At 40.7% G+C, this 19,067-nt stretch overlaps 3 protein-coding genes across 4 annotated transcripts; 1 reads left to right on the forward strand and 2 right to left on the reverse strand.

The window, feature by feature from the left end:
* Positions 1-986: 986 nt before the first annotated feature.
* LOC137950342 (glyoxylate/succinic semialdehyde reductase 2, chloroplastic) lies at positions 987-5,092 on the reverse strand. The gene is made up of 12 exons (XM_068796749.1): positions 4,786-5,092; positions 4,410-4,488; positions 4,225-4,290; positions 3,911-3,986; positions 3,685-3,740; positions 3,144-3,228; positions 2,928-2,988; positions 2,048-2,100; positions 1,883-1,953; positions 1,693-1,765; positions 1,464-1,568; positions 987-1,348 (listed from the first exon to the last, which is right to left on the reverse strand). The coding sequence occupies exons 1-12, from the start codon at positions 5,012-5,014 to the stop codon at positions 1,193-1,195; spliced, it is 1,110 nt and encodes a 369-aa protein (XP_068652850.1). The 5' UTR covers positions 5,015-5,092; the 3' UTR covers positions 987-1,192.
* Positions 5,093-8,062: 2,970 nt separating this feature from the next.
* Positions 8,063-9,521, reverse strand: LOC137950737 (NDR1/HIN1-like protein 13). Of its 2 annotated transcripts, none has more exons than XM_068797341.1 (2): positions 9,305-9,521; positions 8,063-9,164 (listed from the first exon to the last, which is right to left on the reverse strand). In XM_068797341.1, exon 2 carries the CDS (start codon positions 9,143-9,145, stop codon positions 8,372-8,374), a length of 774 nt encoding a protein of 257 aa, XP_068653442.1. In that variant the 5' UTR covers positions 9,146-9,164; positions 9,305-9,521; the 3' UTR covers positions 8,063-8,371. The 2 variants fall into 2 exon arrangements, with proteins under 2 accessions (XP_068653442.1, XP_068653444.1); XM_068797343.1 differs by having other exon boundaries at positions 9,293-9,521.
* A 4,090-nt stretch (positions 9,522-13,611) lies between these two features.
* Positions 13,612-15,807, forward strand: LOC137949878 (probable polyamine oxidase 5). The gene has a single exon (XM_068796107.1). The coding sequence runs from the start codon at positions 13,844-13,846 to the stop codon at positions 15,563-15,565; it is 1,722 nt and encodes a 573-aa protein (XP_068652208.1). The 5' UTR covers positions 13,612-13,843; the 3' UTR covers positions 15,566-15,807.
* The last annotated feature ends 3,260 nt before the right edge of the window (positions 15,808-19,067 follow it).

Raw genomic sequence — 19,067 nt, forward strand, 5'->3', positions numbered from 1 at the left:
GAAAGTTCTATTTACGGCTTAATTTATTTTTAATTATATATTAGTTTTGAGCAAAAAAATGGCTTTAGCCTTTATTTTTTATTAATATTTCCTTTTCACGCATTTATTTTTGGTTTTTACCCTTTATTTAAATTTTATTATTTTTTATAAATATTAAATAAAATTTTAATGTTATTATCAATATATTAAAATAATTAAATGTTTTTCGACATTTTTAAAAATAAAAGAAAATATTTTTTCCCTAAAATTAGTCATTTACATAAAGATAGGGATACGTTAGTGATAAAGGAGAAAGAAGAGGCGCAAAATGGTGAATGAATTTCCCATGTCACACTTATCGCGTTGGCCTTCATGTTGCTCACGTGTCGTGCTCTCTTGTCGCGTGGCCTCCTATTGAATTTCGTGCACGGATCGCTGGCAGGGATGATAGACTCGCTTTCATTTGGCGGCGACCCATCCCAGACACGTGGAATACGTGAGCTGCCACCACCTGCTAATTCAGCGGAGCCGTCGCCGGACTGTTCAAATGAAAAGCGGAAGAAAGCAGAGACGTGTGTGGGAAGAGAAGAAACTATTGGTGGATTTCACGGAAATGATGGACAATGTAGCGGAGCCCACAGGGTAAGAAGAATCCTAGCCACCGTCTTCCTCGCGTCTTCGCTTGTCGGCATCATATCAGACAGCGACAAGAGCCGGTGATTGTGTGGGACATTGAAGCTTGGAACCCAATAGAGCGAGACAGAAGGTACGGATAGGCGGTAAGCTGGCACTGGGACTGAGTCAACATTGCTTTTGCAGCTGCAGTTGCGGCAGTCCATGTTGATCCACTGACAGTTGTGGGTTGAGGGATAAAGTTATTTTGGACCGTAGCTGCTGCTTGCCTGCAACCTGTTTGTGAAGCTGTCTGTCCGGAATTCTCTAGTCGTCTTATCGCGGGTGCCTCGGGGAGGCGAAAGAAATGGTATTTTGATTGAGATAAAGACGATAAGCTGTATCAGTGAGTAGTCAAGGCGATAATAAAATTGGCCTTGTTCTTTCTCCTTTCTTTCAAAGAGAAAACCGTTTAGCATTCTTTAATATAACTAACTAAAAATAATATGGTATTCGACTCTTTTCCTGTGGTGTAATGCTACTAGAAATAACTCTGAATCCAGGCACTTGGCCATTTGGGTTAATAGAGAAGTTCTTTCCATTATTGCAATTTTGCTTTCAACGCTTCAATGACTGCAGAGAAATCCTGGTCCCCAAGATTCAGAGACTTTGCCACTTTATACAGTTCATTAGTAGCTGCTGCAATTGGAGTGGGTTGGGAAACCGTCTCAGCCAAACCCAAAGCAAGCCTCAAATCCTGCCATTAAAGAATTACATTGTTAGTTTTTTGCATTAAATGTTTGAGAATTGAGATCTTTTTTTCTTGTTTTGAATAGTATTTGAATTCTTTCAAATATGGAGAAGTTGGGAACCTTCTGTTGATGCTTCAAAGGAAATGCCGTCGGGTATGCAGCTTTAACCATAGAAGGTCCTTTGGTGGAGTACATTGGGGCACTAATGGCACTCTGAGAAACTACCTGCAGAAGACCAGGCCGAAGTGGTTCCGTTCCAATCAGTAAGCTCAATAGGTTGATTGAGAAAAGAAAAAAAAAAAAGTATGGATGCTTTTAACTTTTAGGACTAGCTGTGTTTCTAAAATACCTCTATGAGAACATTGGGGTCCAACCCAACTTTCTCACTGAGCAGTAAGCCTTCTGAAAAGGAAGCCATCATACTGCATTTCATAAAAACAATACAAAGAAAATGAGAGGTCTCTTGCTGACACATTTGCTACCACATTTAGAACTTGGTATTCGAAAAGAAAAAGTAGGGAAGAGTGTCTAGCCAAAACCTTCCCATAACCATGTTAACAACGAGTTTCATTGCAGCACCATTACCAACTTCTCCAAGATAAAATCTTGACTGCAAATATACGTAAAGGGAAGAAATGAAGTGAAGGAAACCAGAGAAAAATTACAATTTTACATTGAAAAAAGAAAAAAAGATGAAAGACAACCTTCCCCATGATGTCTAAAAGAGGTGCAATCCTTTCATACAGTGACTGATCCCCTACCAAGTAACAACAATAGCTTCAGGTTCCACACATCTTTCGGATTTTATGCTATTGATTTGTTCGGTGTGTCATGGAAAAGTAAGCATGTGAACACAATAAGTACTGAAAGACACTTACGAGTCTCATGGCAAATAGACCCATTAAGGAATAGTCCCACATAGATTAGTGAGATCAAAGATCTTAAGTTTATTCGTTGGAAAAGAGGTTTCCTAAGGTGGCTAATCATTTGGGGATAGGCCTTGGACCCAATTTAACATGGTATCAGAACAAGTACTCGTATGTGGACCTCCACCCAAATTATCCACATGCCTACATGTGAGGGGGAGTGTTAAGGAATAGTCCCACATGGATTAGCGAATACAAAGATCTTGAGTTTATTAATTGGGAAAGAGGTTTCCTAAGTTGGCTAATCATTTTGGGATAAGCCTTGGACCCAATTTAACATGGTATCAGAGCAAGTACTCGTATGTGGGCCTCCACCAATATTATCTATGTGCCTACACGTGAAGGGGAGTATTAAGGAATAGTCCCACATGGATTAGTGAGTACAAAGATCTTGAGTTTATTAGTTGGGAAAAAAATTTCATAAGGTGGCTAGTCATTTTAGGATAGGCCTTGGACCCAATTTTACAGATCCAATTAATGTTCTCAGAGGGGCTTCGTTGAACTTGCACCTCTATATATTGGCAGTAATTTGAAAGAGAACCGAGATAGGCCCATTGCTTCTATAAGGGATATTCGGGATGTAGTTGTTTCTCATATAAAAATGAATTACTAATAGAAATAACAAACTTCTTGTTGTAAATCTATAAAAAATTAGTACCTGCAGTAAGAAATATCAGTTGTCCATCTTCTGCGGGCTTTTTGGAGCCTGAAACTGGAGCCTATTAAAAAACAACTGGGTAGAATTCTTAACAGAAATACTCTGGACATTACCACCATCTCATGAAATCATTCAGGCTAAAAGAAATAAAACCCTAGAAGAGACCCAACGCAATGAATACCTACAAGAAAAGAGAGAGGAACACATATTTTTTACCTCTAAAAATAATGCACCAGTAGCGCTAATGCGTTCACTAATCAACTTCGATGTAGCACCATCTACGGTAGAGACATCTACATAACTGTGAAAGCCATCCAAGCAAAAGGAAAGATATAATCAATTTCATTCTAACATGATTAAAATTGAGTAGGAAAAGTGTTTAATAGTGAGCATATATAAGACCTCAAACATTTGATTACATGTAAAAGTTAACCCGATTGAGTTAACTTTGTGACAAGAAGAAAAATTGACATTTTAGAAAATAAAGCTTGGTTTAACACCAAAACTAGAAAAGCTATCTTATTGTTTTCTGTTGCTGACATAAGTATGATTGAACAGATTGGCAAGGTCAAGTCTCGAGAGAGTTCACTCTTAGTTTGGTTCTAATCCCAATCTATGTAGCTCTAAAGAACCAAAGCTAGTTAACAGAATGAAGCATGAGTGTGGAACACATAAAACATTTTAAAAGTGATATAGAAGAAAGAGAGAGAGAGTCAATCACAAACTTCTACAAGTCAATGCAACACAAATAGAATACCCTTTTCCTGGACCCATTCCACTAGCAGCACCATGCTCCCCATCAGCAACATCAGCCTTTAAGATAGAGAAAAAGCTATCAATGCTTTACGAACCAACAGATTGATGGAAAAATTTATGAATAATGTGTATAAGCTAAATGGCAGAAGAAAAGTACTATAAGCATTAAATCATCTTTCAACCATTCCTATGACAATAAACATAGATTACTGTGCAGCGATACCCACAGCACTTTGGGGGTCAGCAAGCATGGAAAATGTTATGTCACATGCCAATGCAACTTCCTTTGGCGAAGGTTCATATCTGCGTGGAGAACATATCTTAGTAAGTACCTTCAGGGATTTTATGCTAGACCTTTGGAATAGCTGCAGTTTTTTGTACATGAGCCTTCTATGGCCTGGAAACTATTACTTTAAGCACATAAAAGACTCTTTGGATGCCACTAGATTAAAGGATTAAGAGCATGAGTAGAGAATTTTTTATAGACAAAAAGGACAACCAAAATATAGCAGCCTGTAAAATGAAGTTTTACAGGTCTTACTTTGCTCCCATCTGGAGAAGAGGATCGCACTTGCTCTTGGTCCTATTCCAGACAGTAAGATCACACCTACAATATTGCATACACACCAAAACGAAGAGTAAAACCTACTATTGCTGACGCCACTCTGAATGAAATGTATCTATATTGATTAGATGTAAAGAAAGAAATTTTGCACTATGACTTACCCTGCCTTAATGAGGTTCTGTGCCATTGGAGCACCCATTATTCCAACACCTAGAAAACCAATACGCCCTGGAAATACTTCTGCAGCAAGATCAGATGCATGTAAGTATTTACTTGTTTTCACCTTGAGCATTATAGCATTGCAAAGCAAAGGGTCAGAACAACGCTTGAACCATTAGAAGTAGGAAACCAAGCAAAGCAAGTACGCCAATCAGAGAAATTCAATATCATTGGCTAAAATATAACTTCGATCTTTTAAAAAAGAGAGAAAACTCTCTTCTCGTCACATAATGTACAATGCCTGAACACGAGAAGAAATGCAGAACACCATTCCTAGTGGCACTGCAAAAGTGAAATGTACAGTATCAATATGTCTACCTTTGGGTGTCTCGCTGGCGATTTGAGAAGTGATGGGTGTCAACGGAGCAGAAGAAGGTTTGGTAGAAAATTGAGAAAATTGAGATGGTATGGCCCGCAAGAGGCTTGGGATGCGGGGACACAAGTTGGAGCAGAGACCAAGAGATGATGGGTTCGAAAGCAGGGTGAGGGAAATTTGTTGGGAGGGCCTCAGAATGGTCTGAAAGGAGCTGGAGAAGCTGGTTGCCATCACTAGCCTTCGCTTTGCAGGAGAAGAAACGAAAGGCGAGCTTCTTACGAGTTTGGCGCGACGGAATGGGATATGGGGTCTAGCACATCTATCCGATCAAGGATGACCTTGTCAGAGCAGGTGATAAACTGTGAGAAGTGAATTAGACGCTCTGTTCCCAATTTCGCACACATGAATTGCAACTTAAAATTCATCTTCAACTTCATTTTAATTATCTACATGAACTTCAACTTCAAATTTGGTGTTATTGTGGACGAGTTCATGTGCAATGAAAAATAATTTATTAGTGTCCCAAAATGAGAAAAATATAAAAAATAAGAGAATAAGTAATTTTTAATAATATATTTAAATAAAACATAATACCTAAACCCCAAATTAAGTAAAACAAACATGATTATTACATGAATAAATAATTTAATGTATAATTAAAACATATTAATATACTAATTAATTAAATTAAATATTATATTATTTAATGATTATAATTTATTTTAAATTAATACAGTAATTACGTGAGCCAATTAATTGTGCACATGATTAATTATAAAAAATAAAAAATAAAAGTAAAAATAACATAAATAAATATAATAAATTAAGTTATTAATTTATTGATAACATATGATATAATTTAATATAAAAAAGAATAATTAAACAAGAAATAATTGATCAAATGCTAACTTTAACACACTACATATTTTTATGTATTATTAATTAATAATATTTTTTTGTTAAATTTAAAACCATTGGTTTTATTAATTATAAAAATAGATTAATTACACCAAATAAATACAATGAATAAATAAAAAAAATATTTTATTAATAACACAAGATGGATTTTTTACGTAGTATTAATAATATATTTCTACAATAATATAGATCCACAGTAAATAACTATTTAATTTAATTTTTTATTTACTTCTTTAATATTTATGTTTACCTTTTTTTTACATTTTTCCTCATAGTGCACTTATATAAGTGATTTTTTAATTAAAATTTTCTAATCATGCGAACATGTGAAAATATCTTACTCATGTATCTCTATGAAAACTAATAAGAAAAATATTTTAGCTCATTTTTAAGGGTTTGAATAAAAGAAAGAGAAAATAAAATAAAAGACAAAGGGTTTTTTTTTTGTCTTGTTTGGATGCCCATGGAAAATAAGAGAAAAAAAAAGAAAAATGCGATTTTTCATGTTTGGATGCATAAGGAAAATAGAAAAGAAAAAAAATTCCAAATATATGGGAACACCATGGCATAAGAGTTTTACACAAACTATTCCTAGATATGATTAATCCTCATAAACTTCATTTTGTTGTCTCTTTTGTGTAGATAAGAGCCCAATAGCGTTCAAAGAGAGGAATTTGGGATGCCTAGGATAGCGGTACTTCCGATTGCAACAAAAATGTTGCTAGCAAACAGAAGTCCGGACAGAGACCAAACAAAGCTCCGGTAACCATTATTATCTTGCTTGTGGGAAGGAATGAGTTTTCTCTTTTCTTTGCCATCGTATATGTGGGCCTATGGGTCTTCTCTTTGATTCGTAGGCCTTGAGCCCGTCTTCTATATCTCTTGGTTGCATAGGTCTTCCTTGGTCTTATGGGTTTAGACTCATCTTTTAATATACTTGGATATGTGAGTCTTCCTTAATCGTATGGACTTGGCCCTATCTTCCAATATTAACAATTATTTTCCCTCTTTATCTTTGATATAGGATCTTAGGTACACTTCTTCCTTCCAATATAAGTAGGCAATAATATAAATTTTTTTATAAAAGTTAGTAAATTTGGTTCATAAACATTGTCAATACAACCAAATTGAGAGTTCATACCGTGGACTTGGTATTGTCTCGATATTGCTTTAGAATCTTAAAGGTGGGATGCGTTGATATCCATTTTGCAGCACAAATGGAGATATTCTCAGTGAGCTAAGATAGTCCATAGATTATAAGATGAATATTCCATGTGATGTTGCCATTAGGCTGCCATTTCCTTCGAATACTTGAATGATTGGCATTAATTTGAACCCCACCCCACTAAGTGATAGAGACCCATTTATTTGGCCATTACCTTCCAAACAAACCGCCTCCGTCTATATCACAACCACATCTCACACATGGCTTCACCATTTCTTCAACCCTTGTACTAATTAGATTACTAATAATCCCAGGTTTTTTGCAATTAATCTTCTCTTGTAGAAGGTAGAGAATTGGAAGTAAAGTTTCAATTAATGATCTTTATTTAGACAGGTTTTTGTTTTCAATTATTATCGATAAAATTCTTATCACTTAGGGTTAGTTCCGACTCATTAAAACTAGGGAAGACATATAGGTGGACTATGCTCGAACTTGCATATGTTCGAATTTGGCTTGATTTTAATACTTCAAACTCGAACCCAAAATTTTTAACCCTAAGTTTGAGCTCAAACTCGAACTCAAACCCGGTTCGAGCTTTAACCTCTATTTAAAACTGCCTTAAAATCCGAAACAAAGTTTAGGCATCTCTACGATACGGAAAGTATTCGCAAAATAAGCAAATCGTACCGCCGATACGCCACCGGTGATTGGGAGGACGAAAGTGTATTATTAAATTATCGTTGTTAGTTATGGGGCATGTGGTTTCCTGCACTGAATGATAAGTGCCGAATGGCGTGGGTGCGGCTTAGAAGAATGATTACGTGGGGGTGGGGGTGGGGGTGAGGGTTGAACCAGGGACCGCCACTGACGCGTCATGCTCTAGCTTCAGCTTATTTGGCCGTCAACATCTGTGAGGGCTTCTTCTTCTTCTTCCTTCTGTCACCCTTTTCTCCGCATTAAATAACTCAATCGCTAGGTCAGTCACAATTATCAGATTTGCAAAGAACATGTGACTGTCGGTGCTCGGTTCCGCCTCCCATTCATTTCATTTACAGCGGTTTTTTCAAAAAAAATTCTAAAATTCCATTTTGATTTTTCCCTGCTCGAGTTCGATCTCTCTTGAAAATTCACGAACAAAAAGAACACAGAAGAGAAGCAGAATCAAATAGCAATCTCTCTTCAAATTCTTGTTGCGATTTCGTAAATGAGATATTATTGAGTTGCATGGAATCAATTACAGAGTCCATGATATTCAAGCTGAAACAGGAATTCATATTTCAGAAGCAGAAAACAAAAAATCGGATTCAGAAACCATTTTGAAAACGAAATCAAAACAAATATATGTATCGTCTCTTTTCTCCAACAAGCACCCTTTCTATCTAAATTTACAAACTTACCAATTGTTCGACAAAAAAAAAGGAAAAGAAGAATTGAAAGAAAGAAACAAACCGAAATTGAAGAAGTTTCATCTTGACGATGGAGCTCTGGTGTCTTCTCGTTGCAGTCTAAATCTGCCATTTCCAGATCTTGATGCGGAGCTTCACCTTGCATTTCATATTTGAATCAGAGACGGCGTCCTTGGGTTTCTCTTTGCCTTTAGGAACAGCAGCATTGATGCCATCACAGGTGACTTTGATCCCGACCTTGTTGCTCTTCAACGCTCCCATCTTAACATTCACCTTGGTCTCCACCGCGATCTCCAGCGGCAATTTCCCTTTCTTGTTTAGATCCGACCTCAGCGATCCCGCAGACACCGAGTCGATCTTCCTCGGTCCGCCGCTGTTCATGGCCAAGCTCAGAGTCGTCGAGTTCTTAGAACCGTGGACGAATCCCGGCACGGTGCCGTCGGCGATGTCGATGCCGTCAGAAGAGACGGCGATGGACATCGGGTCGTAGTAGTAGACGAGCTTCTTGTTCGGATTCCTGGCTGTAAGAATAAGGCTGATGATGGAATTGATTTGAGGAGAGAACGGCGACGAGCTGAGACTAAAAGTGGAGATTTTCAGCGAGGAGACGAAGAACGACGGACGCTGCGGGCGGTAAAGCACCCAAACGACGGCGCCGGCGATAACTATAAGGAGAATAAGTGCCAGCACGAAGAGAATAAACCAGCAGCAGCAACGGCAGAAGCAGCCGCGGCGGTGACGGGGAGGCTTCGGCTGAGGACGGTAAATCGGACGGGTGGCGCCGTAGAGTTGAGCCTTGGTGGCCGGAAAAGTGCGGTTGGCTCCACCGTTCATGTTTTGAGGCTTTGCTGACGGGTAAACTCTGTCAGTCATTCCTCTTTCATCTTCTCCTCTGTAAACGAAGACGGAAGAGAAACCAATCAGATAAGAAGAGAAAGAGAGATGGGTGGGAAGAAGAGAGGAGCAGAAGAGAAGAAAAAGGGAGCGAGGAGAAGGAAGAAAGGTGAGAAAGAGAAAGACCCTGCAACTCACTGGGATGTTTCAATTTCACCAACTCTGGAATTTTTATTGTTCAACGTTACCAAATCGTCGTCCTCCTCAGGAATCGAATCTCCACTTATCTAATAGCGAGGATCGCATCCTCGCACCAGTAAAAGAAATTTACTTTCCCGATATCGCCTCTCCTTCGAAACTACTACAGAGCAGTCGAGCAGCAGACAGCCAGAAGGTCCCGGAAGGAGCAGAACTCACAAAGACGTCTTCTCTGATTCAGCCTTGTCCGATTTACTCGTTTTTTACCAACAACGTCTTCTGGAAGATTCAGAATCGAAGTTAGTGCCCTTGCATGGAAATGCGAGTCCGGGAAAGATGGATGGATGTGGTGTGACTTGTGAGGGCCCATTATGTGGTCCTCGTGGTAAAAAGGCGTGTTTACATTAGTCCTTTTTACCCTATTTGATGGCATTTGTTTTAAATTAATAAATAATTAAAGCCTAAAAAACACTGTAGAAATTACTACGACATTTTAATATCTTAATATTAAATAAAAATAATTTTATCTTCGCCTAGGTCAATCTTGACCAAGAATTGCTGACAATGAGCCAATCGTCTTCTTCCCTGCCGTCGAGGGATCGATACATATTTGTTTGCTTCAGAAGCAAAGAGTAGATCATCATAAAGGCCCCAGACTGCAGAAATTAAGAATAAAAGTAATGAATCGCCGGCTTCTATCTCGCTGTTCTTTTCAGTGATTTCCCCTTCAGTCGGAAAATTTAAGTCTGCGAGAGAAATAAATTAGTCAAAATCGACGGAAAACGGTGGTTGCGGAACAACGTGGAGCCAACGAATAAAGCAGAAGAATTGTTCAATAATTCAAGCTCCGGCCAGCTATCGAGAGTCCAAAACCAAAAAAACAAATCAATCCTGCTGGATTGCCACATAAATGAAATCGTTCACACCCCAGAAAAAACTTCTTGGAAGAGTAAGAACCTGCCAAGCTGTTCAAAAAAGCTTTTCTGAGGAGAACCGAAGCCACTCAGAGTGAACAAGTATACAAAAAAAGGGCTACCTGCCATTAACAGATACAGAAACAGTCGTCTGAGCATTAACATGTGCAGATTATAAAAAGGGCCAGAAATCAGGGTTTACCCTATTTAATACTACTTCTTGTAATTATGGGTGTCATAGTTAAAATTAGAAATTGTTGTGAACTACCAAGTAATGTTAGAGGCGATTGGTTGAAGAGTCGGTATAGGGTCGAATCAAGTGGGATCAATTGGTTGAAGAGTCACCGGTTTATGGGAAGATCAATTATTTTACTTGAATTACAGATGCATTTTATATGGGGATAGAATTGCAGAGATTTTTCAGATTTCCTGTCTCAGTTTGGATACGCTGAGCCCAAAGACTCCAAATCCAATCTTCTGACATGGGCTTTTGATGGACTCTTCATAACTTGGATACGGTCCAATTCTGTTATAATTTAGAGATTGAAAGTGGGCAAAAGAATAGGGCCCATGAGTGTTGCTCAAATCAGAAAGAGAAGAGGGAGAGAGAGGGAGTCATATTCTGTGAGAGAAAGACCTGCTAAGCATTCTACCCTACATAGAAAGGGTTAGATCTAGTAGTGTAATATACTCTACTAGTAAGAAGCCGGTCTCGAATCATATAGAAATAACGAATAAGAACCATTTGTCCATTTAAATCGGTGACGTCCATCTTTTACTGGAGTGAAAAAGGCCATTGTTGGCATGGTTGCAGGTACTATCAAATCCAAATCTCAGTGTAAAAGATGCAAAGAATCTGATAGAAACACCTTGCTGTAGTTTATCCGATGAAGCTTTAATGGAAGAAGCTTAGGTAGGCGGGTACAGAGCCACACTCCCCCGACGGCAGTAAAGCAGACAAACGTTCGGAGGTGATCGAGCACAGAAAGGAAAGGTGAGAGGACGCCGTGAACTTTGTCCTAACATGAGCCTGGTTGCAGCGAAGAGAGGAACGACACAAAAGGCAGTAAAAAGAGTTGTCATGGGGCAATCTGGCCGGTTCTTTCTCCGGCACTGCCCCTCCGTGTGTCTGCAAGAACAGATTCCGCACATCCGGTTCATCACCAATCTCCAACCAGTGAAAGAGATCACAACCCAACACGTAAATTTCTCACTCACTTCCCTCGTCAATTCCTTCCGCGGATTGAGATTCGAGAAGGAACCGCAAACGCAGAAGAAGAAATTATTTCGTAAATGGCATGGACATGACCCAACCTCGAACTACGAAGCATCTTTTACTCCAATAATTGTGCAGATTGTGGTCAGGGAGGTGGCCGGCTATTTGCAGAATACAAGATCGAGTTCTGTGAGATTGCTGACGTACTCCAGTGTCCAGGCTCTCCTCTTTTCCGACAATGGTGCAGGTAACCCAGTAAAATCGATCCACGACGAAAACCCAGAAGAGAGAAAGTAAAAATAAACAAAAACGAAATCCTCCGGGATGCGGGAAAATAGTCAATTTGATTAAACAATAATTTTTTAATAATGTTGGGACTTAAATCAGCCGTATCTACCTGTTGATTTAAAACCGAGGCAAGCTGGGCATTGGAATAAATATGGATTCAACTGTTAAAAGATATCCCAGAAAAGAAAAGACTCTGAACACCTTGTCTGCTAAGCTTTCTCAGGAGACTACCGCAAGTAAATGAAGTTTCAAGAATATTAAGCAGGAACCCAGTTTATAAATAAACTTGTACTAGTGCTGGATATCACGTTTGAGTTTAAAACTCCTCGTTAAAAGTCTGACATAGTTTCCGATAGGAGAACCTATCTTTAAAACAGTGAAAAGAAGTTTTGATAACAGCAGATACGATGTATTCTCAAATCTTTCAGGGATTACCGGGAATGATTAAAGTTGAGGTGATCTGAAGGAATTTTGACGCGAGAAACTAAAGCTTTTTCAAGAACTCGATTGTGACGAAGCGATCGACATGAAAAGAAAATCAAATGATCTGGTACTATGGGTAGATAATTAAGAGAGAGGCGAGAGGTGATTTTGTAGATGTTGATGTGACCAGGATGGCTAAATGCATGCACGTGATCCTACGGAGCTTGGATTTAGGGAAGAGGGGGAGAGGTGCTGCAGCGCAGGCTCCAAGAAGATTTGTGTGATAGAGAGATTAATTTACAGACTTCTCGGGAGACGATGTGGAGCGAAATTAGGAACTAGGGTTTGACCTCACCAGTCACCAGTCATCCGTCACCTCCTCGGTTCCCATAAAACCCTTCTCCGTCAATGAATCAGTCCTCACAACGCAGAAATCTTCAGTCGTTGAAATCTCAGAAAAATTCCTCACTGATTGGGGGACTGCTTTAGCCTTTGAACTTTAAAGCAGATGTCCTCATCACAAACGCAATTACTGCAGCACTTGATTCGATTTTCTTTTTCGTGTCTGAAAAGATTAGCTGATCCATCGTTAATGGCCTTTTCTAAAAGTTTCGGAAGATTAAAAAAGAAAAAGGGTTCCGACAGTAATCTATCAGCCTTAGAGTCGTCGCATCTGCCCAGCCGCCACCAGGGTTGTGATTATCCACCGGTGCCTTTGCTGGTGCTGGTCAAATCTTGAAAGAACAACATTTCACCACAGTGATGCTCATCGAGACTCGTTTGGTCAAATCTTGAAAGAACAACATTTCACCACAGTGATGCTCATCGAGACTCGTTTGGTCAAATCTTGAAAGAACAACATTTCACCACAGTGATGCTCATCGAGACTCGTTTGTCATTAAAGAAATAATTGCCGCGATACGCTAACTATCTGTTGATCTCATCTTGTCTTCTCAATGATCTTGTCATAATAACTACAGATCAGATGCATTGCGTCACTGCATGAGATACACTTACAGTAGCAGTAGCACGATTCTTTTCGACAACCCAGAACTTCTAAATACTTAATGCACATGATTCTGCTTGTTTTCGTCTCAGATCCTCACTGACCGACAGTTGGATTTATACCACTTCTTCCTCGTGTATAAATTTGAAGCTACATGGAGCCAAAATTCTGGCGAAGACGTACTGTCGAGCTAAGTCCAGCTGGGTCAAATTACAAGTTGTGCCCAAATCCTTCATCTATTGGATTTTCGTTCTGGTGAGGGAGAAGACGGAGGAGAGCTGTATTATTTTATAGATCCCTATATATTAGAGTTCAAGAAAAGGAGAGCCTCGTCTTTATTCGAAAATTGACTGCCTCTTTGAGGTCCAATTCGCAATTCCGCACTCTTTGGATTGATTACCGAGTCAGTCGAGACTCCACTCATCTCTCTCCCTTATTAACCTCACACAGAGGAGAGACGCTACACTACTGGTAGTCTTCTCTTTCTCTCTCTTGAATCTCCTTTGTTTTTCTCCTCAATTCTTGATAGCTACGCTCGTTCGATCAGTATATAAGAGTGGTCACTAGCCATGCTTCTTTTACAGTACTGACTCGGTGTGTCCGACCGACCCAGAGAGAAATACCTCAAGCTCGTGCTCGCACATCCGTCTGTGGACATTTCTTCGAACAGTATCTGAGTGCCCGCCAGAGAGATGGGGGTGAAGAAGGCGAGAATTGTGATTGTGGGGGGCGGAATGGCGGGGCTGGTGGCAGCAAACAAACTCTGCACGTCGGCCAGGTCAGGGGAGCTGTTCGAGGTGGTAGTGGTGGAGGGAGGAAACCGGATCGGCGGACGGATTCACACCTCCGAATTCATGGGTGACCGAATCGAGATGGGTGCCACGTGGATCCACGGCATTGGCGGCAGTCCGTTGTACAGGATCGCCCAAGAAATCGGCGCCCTCCACTCTCCGCAGCCATGGGAGAGAATGGACAGCTTCCCGGAGAAACCCATCACCGTCGCCGAAGGTGGCCTCCTAGTCGACCCTTCCCTCGTCGAATCCATCTCTGAGCTTTACCTCAACTTGATGGATTTCGCAAAGGGGAAGCCCCTTCACCACGACAACGACGACGAAGACAACAGTGGCCACTGCAGCAGGCAAGAACATTACGATATTGCAAACGAGGCCGCTGCGGCCACCACTGAAGTCGAAGACGTTAGTGTCGGTTCGTTTCTCCGCCGTGGCCTTAACGCTTACTGGGCTTCGCGCACCAACAGCGAAAACGCAGACTTTTGCAGCAATGGTAGCAATAAGTGGAGTCGAGAGTCTCTTGAAAAAGCCATCTTCGCTATGCACGAGAACACGGAAAGGACCTATACTTCTGCTGGGGATCTTTTCAACCTCAGCTTCAACGCGGAGAGGGAATATGAACTCCTCCCTGACGAAGAGATCACTATTGCGAGAGGCTACTCCAGCGTGATCGAGGCGCTCGCGTCCGTTCTACCGCCGGGAGTGATCCGACTGAGACAAAAGGTGAAGAAGATCGAGTGGCTGCCAGACGCAACGAAACCGCGGTGGTCGTCGGTCGAAGATCATGGCGGCCCCGTCAAGCTGTATTTCGAAGACGGGTCATCCATGTTCGCCAATCACGCTATCGTCACTGTCTCCTTGGGCGTACTCAAGGCAGGGATTAGAGAGGAAGCGTCTGGTGGCGGTTTGTTTGATCCCCAGCTGCCTTGCTTCAAGAGAGATGCTATTTCCAGGCTGGGCTTCGGGGTCGTTAACAAGCTGTTTCTACACTTGGCGGACAAAGACGAAGACGAAGTAGACGGAATGACTTCGTGTTCCCCAGAATTCCCTTTCTTGCAACTAGTATTCGATCAAAGTTCAAAGTCGCTAAGACAGGGAAAGATACCGTGGTGGATGAGAAGAACGGTCTCTCTGTGTCCAATCTACAAGAAGTCAAGAGTTCTACTCTCCTGGTTAGCAGGAGAAGAAGCCCTCGAGCTCGAGTCGCTGAAAGAAGAAGACATCAGCAAAGGCGTATCGACGACTCTCGCCGGCTTCAATGCCACTGACTGGTTACTGCTCCGCCACCGCTACGATTCTCTCCATCACCACAACCTTAACGGGGTTTCGAACGGAATCGATGGTGGATCTCGCCTGAAATTCGACAAGGTTCTGAAGAGCAGGTGGGGGAGGGATCCATTGTTTTTGGGTTCTTACAGTTATGTAGCCGTCGGATCGAGCAGCGACGACCTGGACTCATTGGCGGAGCCATTGCCGAGAGCTCCAATCGAAGGTGAAGTCCCACCACTCCAGATTCTGTTCGCGGGTGAAGCGACCGACCGGACGCATTATTCCACTACACATGGAGCTTATTTCAGCGGTTTAAGGGAAGCCAATAGGCTTCTCCAACATTATTGCTGTTAACTTTTTTACGTTGTTTTTTGTATGTTCACTTATTTGATGAAGACTTCAAATTTACTACCTTTTTACTTCTTCTTCTTCCTCGGTCACCAACCTCTTACATTCTGTCCCCGTAATTTCTCTCTCCTCTCCATGTTTGACAGAGAAATGGGAGTCTCTTTATGAGTCACAGTGAGAGAAATCTTCTAGACTAATCTTTTCTGCTTCGTTCCACTTTCTTCCTTTTATCTCCTTTCTATCCTCTTCTCTTTGTATCGTAAAAGATAATGCTGAAGATTTGTTCTGAGCATAATATATTGAAAAGAAAAGAGGAAAGAAGGTAGCAAGACGGCTTCTGGGTATGCGATCCATCTCTTAAAAACAGACAAGTTTGCTTTATTTTTTTCTGATTCAGAAACAAAATCAGAAAGATGGTCGTTTGTTGCAATCACTGGACAGAATCCGATACATTCACTTTTCTTCCAGCCTGGCAAATCTCCAACTCCTCTTCCAAGAGTTACACTTGTTATTGGCGTGTCAAACCATTTGGATGGTTTATGATTTTCTCGCACTGTAACTAGTTCTCAAATCCCAAATTACTCATCAGGTGTTTGAAACAAAACCCATGTCACATCCTCTGCTCTTTTGTTGATTCTATTTGACGCGTCTACTAATTGCCTCATAGGATCGGAATCCAAGCGCTCACCCTGTTCATCCAACCAAAACACAAATACTGGAACCCATCTGGGTAAACCTTCCAGATGGCAATATTAGCATCCCTTGTAAAGCTATTTCATCAGCGATCTGGTTTGCTCTTAAAAATGTTTACCTGCTTCTCTCAGTGTCACAATCAGGGCTGTCTACCCCGTTTTATTAAGTTTTTTCACTCTCTGACAAGGACCAGAATTCTCACGGTAAAATGGGTTTCCTTTGAGTAGACGATGCTTTTATAAGCTACAAAACATGATGCTGTTCCATTGGTTTGGTGCTTGAGTTCAAAGTTCAAACTGCACATAACAATCTCACTGAAAACTCTATGACAAACGAGCGAGAGACAGCAGTAGCAGTTCAATGGATTGGATTGGTATGGTGAAACTTCAAAGAATCTGAAAATCCATTGCTCTTACTCACTATTCCAATCTGGATGATGAGTCAAATCAGAATTCAGAGAGCTGCTCCTGTAGATGGTTACTGTTACTTACCCACTTTCTCTTCCTTTTTCTGCCAAATATGGGCTCCAATCACCCTATGATGATTGAGCATATCAGAGCCAATCTGGCGCCACGTCCTTTCACTTTTTTCCGATTCAGCAATTCAATAAAGAAAAACACAAGGGAGCATCTCCTTCTCCCATCCACTCATTTCCTCATCAAGAAATGATGACGGAGGTCCTCTCTTTATCTTTCTTTGTTTCACTGTCATCCCATCATCTTTCTTCTCGGTCACTGGATGAACGGTTGTCATGCAGTCCCATCCTGGACGTGACATAGACCTCCCCCCTGTTTTTCCTTTGCCAGGAGGACCCAGCTACCCCTCTTTGTCTCCCCTGCACTTACACTGTCACACTGGTACACTCCCATTATCACCTGAACATCGGCCATCCAGCTTACTCCTTACCCACCCATGAGATTACGAAAAAGTGACCGAAAATATGAGAGAGCTGGCAGAAAAAAGAAGAAAGCAATCCACAAGGTGACTAATCTACAAACCAGAACCTGAAAACAGATCAAGGAAGATGGCAGGGTTTATCAAAGGCCTGTCATGCAATTGGATGATGGAATGTCTCACTGAGAGACGAGTAATTATTCGCACCAGTCAAGGAGACCTCATGGTCGTGTTGGTAAAAACAGAGTCACCTCGGGCAGGTCTCAGTGACCCACTCTGGTTGAGCCTCTGATGCTTGTAGTTCGCAGGGAGGGGAAATAAGAAAGTGACAAGTCTATGGGGAGAGGAGAATGAGGCCGGGTGGTGAACCAACAGGTCATAGCTATGGAGGTGTCGGTATATGGACGACCAGAAATGTCCCCTGCAGAGCCAAGTCGCTATCGAATTTGTCCACTCCTCGCATGGAGGATCCTACGGTTTGCATCTTTCTCGATCTCGCTATGTAATGCTCCTCTTCGTCCTTTGCATCACGAGTGAAGAGTCCCTTGGATCTCTTCTCGCGTGGTCCCCAGAAGTAGACTCTCAGCATCTGAAGGCTGTATGCAGAAGATTGTTTTTTTTCCTTCTCTTCAAGCCTTCCAGATTTGTCAGAATAATAACTAACAGAAAGGAAAGAACAGGCTAATAATTCAGACAAGTGCCAGATGCTTGCAAATACCAAATACATACGAGCATCTACTTTGTGGTGGAGAAGAAAATAAAAGCTCTCTTTGCTTAATCAGAGAAAAGCAGACAGCATATTCAGGTGGTGTGGAGATATCATTTATCTAATTATCAAGCACAGTAAGGAGAAGAAGAAGAAGAGAGAAAGTGCTTGAAGGCTCTCTCCTTTGATAAAAGTAAACATGTAATTGTAAAGAAGATTAAGGTTCACCCCCAACCCTCTGTTTCTGTCATCTGTGAGACAGAAGCTTGCAAGTATTTATACAGTGGCAGTTACATGGCAAAATGTATTATTTAATAACAAGTATGGAAGCAATACATGACATCAAACTGACAATATCAGCACTGAAATTTGTTAACGGATACACCTGTATGAGAAAGAAGGGCCTCATTGGATGCTGTCTCCGAAGATGAACAACTTTAATCACTCAGTTGATTATTACTAAGTCATACATTGTGATCATAGTTGGACTTGTACCCAGATAATCATTTTTCTTGTTTATCATAGAGCCTTTCAGGTTTAAAGTGGAAAAGTTGAGAAAAATGTATTAAGTTGCCCAAGATTAGATAGGAGATTAGATGTTTTTGGAAGAGAAATTGACAAGGATAGAGGCTTTTTCAAAAAAGAAACCCAACTGCACAATCCTCATGAGTCTAGCTGAAGGAATCATGGCAGCCTCCTCTTGCCCTATTGCCCATTGGAGGCTTCTCTGTTGTGAATGATTCAGATTTTATCATGTCCACACACTTTATCTTTCAGTTGGAACATGACATCCATGATAATTCAAATACCCATCTATTCACCTTTATATGTGGGTCCAAATGAGTAGTAAGTCCATAATCTCACATAAGAAATAAAGATCATGTGTGCATTGCAAAGTTTTTTCTTTTTATGAAGGCGCATTGCAAAGTTAAAGTAAACATTGAACACAATAAATGGTTTGCTGCAAAGTGGGGCTTTTAAAGAAAAGAGTACATTCAAATTGTAGGTAATGGAAAACATACAAAGGTGACTGGACATCGATTACAACTTTAAATCCAGTGAGATACACATCTAAAGCATGGATTAAGAAACTAAGGAATTAATAAACTTATCAGTTGTTTGATTTTGCAACAGAATACTGTGATTCTCACTGTCTCCAATGCATTTTGTACTTGCATTTTCATTTAAGTTTAATCTAAAGTTTAAAAAATGGGT

Source organism: Aristolochia californica, unplaced genomic scaffold, assembly GCF_029961685.1.
Source record: "Aristolochia californica isolate CCGP_79_NKW_82.1479 unplaced genomic scaffold, dmAriCali1.0.hap1 SCAF_14, whole genome shotgun sequence".
Taxonomy (NCBI): Eukaryota; Viridiplantae; Streptophyta; class Magnoliopsida; order Piperales; family Aristolochiaceae; genus Aristolochia; species Aristolochia californica.

Excerpts from the sequence above, each read along its gene's own strand:
- LOC137949878 (XM_068796107.1), top strand. The coding sequence starts at position 13,844 with ATGGGGGTGAAGAAGGCGAGAATTGTGATTGTGGGGGGCGGAATGGCG.
- LOC137950737 (XM_068797341.1), bottom strand. The coding sequence starts at position 9,145 with ATGACTGACAGAGTTTACCCGTCAGCAAAGCCTCAAAACATGAACGGT.
- LOC137950342 (XM_068796749.1), bottom strand. The coding sequence starts at position 5,014 with ATGGCAACCAGCTTCTCCAGCTCCTTTCAGACCATTCTGAGGCCCTCC. Across the intron at positions 3,987-4,224 it reads CTTCTCCAGATGGGAGCAAA|ATATGAACCTTCGCCAAAGG; the intron begins GTAAGACCTGTA and ends TTCTCCACGCAG. Across the intron at positions 2,989-3,143 it reads CTGGTGCATTATTTTTAGAG|GCTCCAGTTTCAGGCTCCAA; the intron begins GTAAAAAATATG and ends GTTTTTTAATAG.